General features: G+C 34.6%; 1 protein-coding gene across 1 annotated transcript; it reads left to right on the forward strand.

The window, feature by feature from the left end:
• The first annotated feature begins 6,280 nt into the window (after positions 1-6,280).
• On the forward strand, positions 6,281-7,761 carry LOC126965577 (uncharacterized). Its single transcript, XM_050809216.1, has 2 exons — positions 6,281-7,265; positions 7,646-7,761. Exons 1-2 carry the CDS (start codon positions 6,281-6,283, stop codon positions 7,759-7,761), a joined length of 1,101 nt encoding a protein of 366 aa, XP_050665173.1.
• Positions 7,762-9,687: the final 1,926 nt, after the last annotated feature.

The raw sequence follows: 9,687 nt of genomic DNA on the forward strand, positions 1-9,687 counted from the left end.
TTCAAGCCTTGGAAATCTGGAAAAAACTCAAATCAGTTAACTTTTAAGAATGCTGTAGACTGTAGAGAACACTATATTATATATCCCTCTCGCAAATATTATACAAACCGGATGTATATATAAGCTTTTTGCCTACTATATTAACCTATTAGCCTTATGAGAAAGCTCATGGTCGCCCAGAGAGTGATGGAGAAGGCTATGCTCGGAGTGACCCTGCAAGATTGAATCAGAAGGAGATGCGTAGGAGAACCAGAGTCACCGACATAGTCCATTATGATTGCGAAACTGAAGTGGCATTGGGTAGGACACATAGCTTGACAGATGGCCTTTGGGGCAGTAAAGTCCTCGAATGGCGACGACAACGTACTGGAAGGCGTTGGTTTGTTACGCTCCTCATAAGATAAACCAATTATCTGGTCAAGCTCGCCGAGATAGGTTGGATGAGAGCAGCGTTGGTATTTGTTCAGCAGACTTGCGGCTGAAGTGATGATAATGATAAAACGTGACATGATATAAAACCTCTTATCCTTTTATGTATCATTTTTGCTATGGACAACTCTTAATTATGCTTCACTTTATAAATCGATACTAAGTAATGTATTATGCTTCCGGATCGATATTGCTCTGAATGGGAGCAGTTGATCAAATGAATGGGACCTTAGAGACTCCGATTCGAGCGACGCGACGCGACGGTGTAGTGGATTTGAACCTGTACGGTAGAATTGCCTTTACACGCGATACGAATCTAGGAATGCTTGGTTACAGTAGTTTTCACTACATATTTTGTGTTCCCAATTGACTCTTGCCAAGTTTACAAGAAATGATCATTTATTTTTTAACCCCGATAAACCAATAAACCTCAACGAGAACTCACAATTTTAAGCTCAGTTTACACGTCATGTTAATAAGCCTATAGCTCCTAATCGTTTTATTTTACTTACACAATTCGAAAAAGAATCGAGTGAAAACGAATTTGAGCGCTTACGCACTACGTCCGATCAGAGTCTGATCCATATCCGTGAAAACACGGTCCGAAGTAGTTGTAGAACTATTTCTATGGTAGTTTACGCACTAGACTCGGCTTCCGTCACCCGATTTCTTTCTGTCAACCGTAGACATAGTTCTACGACTACTTCGGACCGTGGTTTCACGTATACGGATCGGACGTAGTCCGAAAGTACTCTTATTTGGACGTATAAATATTCGAAAAAGTTTCAAGGCGTTTGGCTATATTTAAGTTGTAACAGTCCAAGATCCCAGGGCTACCAGACGTCACGTATTTTCTGACGAACGAAATGTAAACGATTGAGTGTGTTAATATTTACTACGACTGCATGCCTACCTGCTAGCTTGTTCATCAGGTAAGCAAGGTACATAAAAACACGTAAATTCTTCAATTCTCAAACGTATATTTTAGACAATATCCTTTAAAATAAGTCGTTAATACTTCCAGACACTTTCCGTCGGCCGAATTGTTTTGCAGACGCTTTAAAGCTCTCAAAATATTATTACTTTGCTACAAAATAATACCTTGCTACATACTAACACTATTCGATCGTCTATATTTCGTTCGTCATAAATTACGTGATGTCTGATAGCCCCGGAATCTTGCTTTATAAAGGATATCGATTTTCGTCTATATTAGATATATTCACATGAAAGCATAAGGAGTACCTAATGCCTTGGATTTTTTTTGTTCAATGTTAGAATTTCATTGTTATAGATTTGGTAGTGTTATGTTTTATGCAAAGGTAAATGCCGTGGCGGGTTTAAGGACATGAGATATATGTTATCAAAAAATATAAGAACAAAAAGGATGCTGAGTTAAATTTTCTGGTAACTTAAAAAAACACTCAGTTATCATTTTTTAAGTTTATTATCAAATGAAGAATTGCTTCATCATTAATCTACGTTTAAAAAAACCGACTTCAAAAACTGAAAATTATTCAATAGCTAAAATTTAATTAAATACACCTCTTATGCAAACCTTTACCCTTTAATATTAATAAAATACTATTATTTATATGTGGTACCTATTGATAGGTTTTAAGTCGGTGCCAAGGCAAATGTTATAGTAGGTACGTACACTCGCCACGCGTGACTTTGAGCAGGATAGCTTCCTCTAGAACAAAACAACCCAAACAGACAGACACACGTGGCCAGACAATCTTAATAATTTTGTTTATAATATCTCTGTATATATATCCGTATTTAAATTCGACGTTATATAAAATTTTCAGATAATTGTATGTCATCGTACCTACGATATTTATAAAGCGATACTAATTAACTTGCTGAGGTGTACTGTTGCTTTATTATTAATTGCTCATTCCCAGTTGATATTGAGCTATCTATAACGTGTATTAATAACAAATTATGAAGAATTATATCAATACCATCAGTCTTTGACTGTGACTTTGACTAATGTTTATTTTTCTAACATAATTAAATAAAATAAATTCTAATCAAACCTTTATGGAACGTAAGAACAAAATACTAAGTCTTGGTTTAATTACATTTACAAATAAGAAAAAATATAATATTACGTTTGAATTTAGAAACTCACATTCTTATACGAATATACATTGTTATTAAAATTTTCGTGCCTATGGCAGCCTAGCGAAACTCTAAGAAAAAAGCGATTCACTCGATTATACGAAACGTGCAGTTATTGATAGATTGATAGATGACGATTGTAATCTTGTAAAAAACGGGGATAGCCGAAATGGACGACGTTTTAGGCAAGTGTTCGCTCTCAAACTGAGCCGCCGCCAATCGCCATACAGCTGTAATTACTATTTCAAACTTATGTCAAATCTCACTGCACGTTTCATACTCAACTAAATTTAAATTTTTACCTATTACGTAGTATTTACATCCTCTTTGCTATAGCATTTCAAAACATCAGCACAGGTGTATCAAGATACGATTTAAAAAAACTGGTCAAGCTCCTTAACAATACTATGTTCTGCAACCAAGAATGGTTCTTTCAGAGCTACTTTCACAAGTGACAATGTATCGAAAGTTTCTAAGTTCATCATAACCGATATACCCTTTGTCAAATTCTGTCGAAGAACAATAAAGGTCGAAGGCTAGAACTAACCGGATTATAGGATTAAAAGGAAACAAAAATTTTATCGCGAGAAATACTAAGACTCTTTCACGTGCCAAAGTCAAATATCCATATTTCCGATGAAAAAATTTTCACAAGAGTTAATCACTACAACAAGCGAAATTATACAGCGACGTTCATAACTCCATTCACAAGTTGCTGGAAACGTGCCACGTAATTAACATCCGCTGTCAGTCATGATTTGGTGAGGGGTGTCGTATCAAAGTATTACAACACAAATAAAATTTGAAAACAAAACTTTATGAACGATGCGGGACTCGAACCCACGACTTCTAGAAGTGAGGGTTATCACTTTAAAAACATGAGGTGTTACAAGCTTCTTTTTTGTGAAAAATGAGTGAAGATTTTAGCGAATGTGTATCAAGAGGATATCTTAGAACGTATTGTGAAAACATTAAGAAATATGCTTTAAAAATTGTACGTTGGCTTTTCCAGCAACACTCTACACCTGGTGCCACAGCTAGAACTACCCAAGCTTGACTTAGAGTCAATGCTCCGCACTTTATGAGATGACAGTTATCACGTCCATAATGTTCACGAGGCATCTTAACACAATCAAGAATTCAAGCTCTAAAGGTGCATCCAATATTCTTACGATAATTTATATGTATACAGTGAATTCTATATTAAATTTAATGAAATATTTGATATGCAAGAAACAAAGTTGTAAAATAAAAATTAAATAGTTTTTGTTAAGTCATCCATGACAAGAGGAAACACAGAGACATTACACCAGTAGGTACCTTATAAAAGTATTTTACCTAATATATTTTATTTATAAAATATACAAGAATAGGTACGCACCAAATATGTTTTCTCCATTATCTTTGTTAGGTGAAGTTTGGTTAAATTCAAAACACAAACTCTCAATTCTAATTAGATTTAAAAAAAAATACGCAGTTGTCAGTTATTTAACATTGGCTGTTCGCAGTTTTGTGAACTATTATTATTGATTGTTAAACATTTGCATTTTTTCGGGATAAATTATAATTGAGAGTTTTTTTTTTTTTTTTTTTTATATATTTATTAATAAAAAACAAATTTTACATTGCGGTTTCAAAGCAATAAAAACCACTGAGGTTTGTACAATTGCTAAATTAAGTTTACACCAACAGAGTTAAATTAATAAAAGAAAAAATAGTTCACAATCACTTAGCTATACATTATAATTATACAAATAAAAGTAAAAGTACTTGATACAATTAATAGTTAAGCACGATAAGTTGATCGGTGGTCAGTCAAGTCTTAAAAACTATTTTTTTAAATTCTGTTTTAAATTAGTCTCAGTCAACGAGTCGGTCAAGTCACGTGGCAGTTTATTAATCAGTCTAGGTACTGTAAGCTGTTGTTCTTTCACCGAACGCATTGGATGCCCGAGGCATGTGCAGCCGGTTTAGACTAACAGCGCGCGTATACACGGGGTGATCTATGGCTGTTTTTAATTTATTATTAAAATAATTTTCTTTTAGTATTTCTTTTAGTTGACGTGATGTTTTGAAGTGAATAACGACAAAGTCTATAACTACGTTTGAGAGTTATTTATATTTTATAGCAAAATCGTCACGATTTTCGGTTACGCGCCATGTTGTTTTTTTATCAAAGTTCAGTATAGTGACGTAAAGAATAATATATATATTAGTTGGAAAGTGATAAAATAAAAAGACTTATTTGTAGCCATGTCTATAATAATAAAACAGCTTTAATATAATACAGAAAAAAAAACTTTTTCTTAAGTATATGGCTCACCCAATTTCTGTGAAGTTGTTAATAGTACAAAAATGATATGTCATAAAGACATTTCACTTCTTATCTGTGTACTCTGGTACACACACACATATTTTATTATTTGTACCAGATTAGGTATTAGGGGTCACTGGAGATAGTTTTAATTAAATTTCCTATATTATTATAGACATTTCCAATAATGTAAGATCAACTAAAACACATTAAGGCTTCATGTAACCTGATAATCAACATTGCTTGGAAATTTAATAAGACAAATATTTGTTGAAATCAAAGTAATTTAATCTCTAAGACCGTCACAGCTGTCGAATAATAATCCCGAGTATTTCGAGCCGTTGTGATAAATATATTTTTAACGTAAATACTTGTAAATACAGATAAGCCGCACCTGTCTGTCTCATCGTAACAGATAATTAAGTGCAATACCAAGCGAAGTAATATAAATTACTGCATGACTTATCTCTTGTCTCACATTGAGTTCGCGAACGACTGAAATTACCATTATTATACCGGAATAACAGAAAACTTTAAAATTTTATCACTTTTTGTAAAATGTTTTGTTTTCAATGATCGATCCCGATGTTACAAACTTCGTTTATGATAAAATGAATAAGGGTGATCATCTACCATTAACTGTACCCCCACCTCTTCGTTGATGACTGATAGTGTCATAATAATCAAGCAATAAGCAAAGGTTTATAGCAAAAAGGAAAAATCTCCTTAAAAACCAATTCCAAGTCAAAAAAATTGTTTACGGTTCATTACGCCAGACACAGCGGAGGCAACGTACTTATAAATGACCAGAAATTGGAACTTATGGACACTACGGTCTTCTTGGGTATCACGTTAGATAAAAAGCTCAGTGGGGTCCACATATTATCCAACTAGTAGATAGACTCAGCTCTGCGGCATATGCCGTTATAAAGATGCGGTACTTTAATGGGGGGTCTTGCTGCTGACATTGATATTATAGTGGTTTGGTCTGCAAAAGAGAGCTGTTCGTGCTATATATAAGCTTCATTATAGAAGGTCACATTAAAGAAAAATTTAATATACGTACACTAAAATCGTCACCTTATTGCTCTTAATGGTGACTTTCATTATTATAACACCATAAATAAAAGATTGCATGTAACTAATTCACACGTCACACTTCGCACTTCACACTTCGCAAAAAAACGTAAACGGTGCAAACATGCTCTTAACATTTTGACTTATTTAATTTAGTTATAGTTCGATATTTTACTTAAATCTTGTTTAACTTAATTACTTGCATATAAATTAATACTTTGTGATAATCAGTGCAGTGCAAAATACTTGGATAATATTGAAAATTCATATAAAATATTTTCAAGTGAATATTAATAACGACGGTGATTCAAAATTCTTTCGTTGCGACACACAATGAGTTCGTGCTTTGGTTGTCAACATCTCATCAGTGTTACTGATAAAATCTGTTGTTTGGATTGTAAAAATAACTTCCACTCACACACAAAGACCTCTTACGGTAAACTTACAGCTAAAGCTAAGACAAACTGGAAGTGTCCAGCCTGTAAGTTACCTCGAAAAAACGACGACGTCAATACTCCTGTGAAGTCAATGTTCGACAGTCCTCCGCCCCCCGCAACCTTACCGTCGGCGGCGGGTAACTTAGATGAATATTTTAGAAACATGGAATTATCGCTTTTATCGAAACTAAAGACTGTGTTGGTCTCTTTGATTGAAGAAAAAATACTTAAGGACATCCAGAAAAAAGTAGGTGTAATACCGCAAGTAAAAACACACCTTGATGAAATAACGCAAAGTCTGAGCTTGTTATCAGATAAGCACGATACAATAATGGCAGAAAACCAGCAATCACGGGAAAAGATCAGTAAATTGGAGAAGACAGTTGTAAATATAAACAATAAGTGTGTGTATTTAGAGAAGTGCAACGTTGCGCTTGAACAGAAGATCCATGAATTCGAGCAGGCTTCTCTAAATGACCGCATAGAAATAATGGGCATCGAAAAACTACCAGGTGAAAATCTCAAGGAGCTTATTTCTAAGGTTGGGGACACAATCAATGTAAATACTTCAGAAATCGAGTGGGCCAGGCGAGTCACTACCACCCGCCCTCTGAAAACAAGCGCAAAACCGGCACCTATAGTGGTGAAATTCAAGGCTTCAGGAGCTAACTCCCGTGACACCTGGTTGGCGCAGCGCCGTAAAATGATGGAGGTGACGAGTGACAAACTAACAGGTGGATCGGCCACCAACAAAATATACATCAACGAAGCACTTACTAAGGTAACTAGAACCCTGTTGTGGAACACGAAGAAGCAGCTACATGGCGTATACAAGTACATATGGGTATCTAGTGGTAAAATTCTAGTAAAAAAAAGTGAAGGTGAAAAGTCAATATGCACTCGTAATGAAAGTGAAATCGTGGCCTTACTTAACAAAAACTGAAGTTTTTACTTTTATTTTTATTAATTACCTAATAACTGGTATGTTTGTGTTTAACTATTCTTATAAAATCAACGATTCATTTACATTAGACTTAATAATTGATGATGAATCTATTAATTATGTATGTACTGATAGCATAGATAAATGGATAAGTCAAAGTATCTACAAAAAAGATCTCTGTATTATTCACGTAAATATTCGTTCAATAAAAAAGTATTTTTCAGATTTTTTAGGAGTTCTTAACGACCGTCTAAATTATATAGATATATTAGCAATAACCGAACCTAACATCAATTATTCTTTGTTAACATTTTATAGCATTCCTGGATTCGATGTTAATGTACATACTCGTTGTGGGCGAAGAGGTGGAGGAGTGTTGGTTTACTCTCGCACGGGGTTGTGCGCGCGGCTTAATCAGAAGCCCCTCCTTGTGAGCGGCGAGCGCGCAGCCGAGTTTTTTTCCATTGTTTGCGACTGGCAAGGGGAGCAATTACACGTCATTTCAATATATCGTCCACCAAGATACAATAATAAGAATAAAATCCAAGAATTTTTAACCTACTTTGAAAAACTTTTACAGTCAACAAAGTAATTATATGCGGGGATATAAACATAAATTTATTAAGAAATACAGAAAAATATGTAAAATATTATGAAGATTTATTAGCCGAACATGGTTTACAAAATGTATTAAAGACGTGACGAGAAGGGAAATTTTAATGGGTAATGTAGTCGAATCATGTTTAGATCATATATTTATTAAATCATCCTCAGCATTTATCGATTCTGCAGTAATACAACATAAAATATCTGATCATTATTTGGTCGTGGCATCTATACCATGGAAACAGACGCCGAAAGTAACTCACTCGGGCGAGATGTGTGAATCACGCGCTGCGCCCGCCATTACCGCGGCCCAGCGCCGCCGCCGTGTGCTTGATAATAGATTAGTCAGAGAAAAATTATTAGAATCTAACTTCGATTATCTCTTAAATATTGATTGCCCATCAAAATTATACAATGAGCTATCAACTTTATTTAGTGATATATACAACCAATGTTATACAGTGAAAAATATGACTGGAAACAGGGACTTTAGAAATGAAAGTATTGGTTAAACAACAGCTTAAAAAATATGGTTATTGAAAAAGATAGATTATTCAAAATATGGTGCAGCGGTCCAAAGAATATGGTAAAAAGACTAACTTATACTAGGTACAGAAACAAATGCCAAAAGGCAAATTTTAAATGTAACGTAGAACATGACAAAAAAACAATTTTAGATTGTAATAATAATATTAAAAAAAATTTGGGATAAAATTAATGAGTTATTGGGTAAAAATAAGCAGTCTTTGGATAATCTAATAATAAGTAACATTACTAAACAAGGCGGCACGCAGGTTGTATGTAATGAATTTGCTGATACATTCTTAAAGGAAATTGATCAAATAAAGCACTCCTGTGATGAAAAATGGCTGGAAAGGAAGACTTATGTTAAATTATCTAATGTGTGTATGAGATGGCACCCGGTTGATGACAAGGACATAAAACTAATAATTAATAAAATTAATAAAAATAAATCACCAGGCAGTGATCTTATACGCATGTCTGATTTAAAAATAATTGTTGATAAAATTAGCCCTGTTTTAGCTAAGCTGATAAATCTATCTGTAAAATATCACAAATTTCCACAAAAATTAAAGGAAGCAATCATTCGTCCAGTCTATAAGAGAGGTGATCGTAAAGTATTTTCAAATTATAGACCGATAGCTATATTATCAAGTATTGATAAAATTATGGAAAAATGTGTTGTCAATCAAATAGGAACCAACACCTTATTATCAAATTTTACAGACGAAATTAATACACATTTGGAAAATAAAAAAAAAATATTGTAGCTATTTTTTATGATTTTAGAAAGGCTTTTGATACCCTACAGACTGAAACCCTCTTAAATGGAATGGAGGAGTGCGGCATGGGACAGCCGCTGAACCCTTGGTTCAGCGACTATCTCAGGGCGCGCTCTTACCGTGTTAAAGTCGGGGACACGTTTAGCGAGGAGAAACAAGTAAACTGCGGCGTCCCCCAGGGTTCCATGTGTGGGCCCGTGTGCTACTTGACGCACGTAAATAGTCTCTGTGGAGTATTACGCCACTGCTCCGCCCACATGTTTGCCGATGACCTTTGTACTCTGAGCGCTAGTACCGACCTCGCGGAAATGTGTCGCCGGGTTCAAGAGGATGTGGATGCGGTAGTTAAATGGTCACATGATAACGGCATCATAATAAACGCTGACAAAACAAAGATGATAATTATTCACTCTCCGTATTAACGATCTATTGATAATCCACCTCCTCTGA

The sequence above is a fragment of the Leptidea sinapis genome, chromosome 8 (assembly GCF_905404315.1).
Source record: "Leptidea sinapis chromosome 8, ilLepSina1.1, whole genome shotgun sequence".
NCBI lineage: Eukaryota > Metazoa > Arthropoda > Insecta > Lepidoptera > Pieridae > Leptidea > Leptidea sinapis.

Excerpts from the sequence above, each read along its gene's own strand:
- LOC126965577 (XM_050809216.1), top strand. The coding sequence starts at position 6,281 with ATGAGTTCGTGCTTTGGTTGTCAACATCTCATCAGTGTTACTGATAAA. Across the intron at positions 7,266-7,645 it reads TCTAGTAAAAAAAAGTGAAG|CATTCCTGGATTCGATGTTA; the intron begins GTGAAAAGTCAA and ends AACATTTTATAG.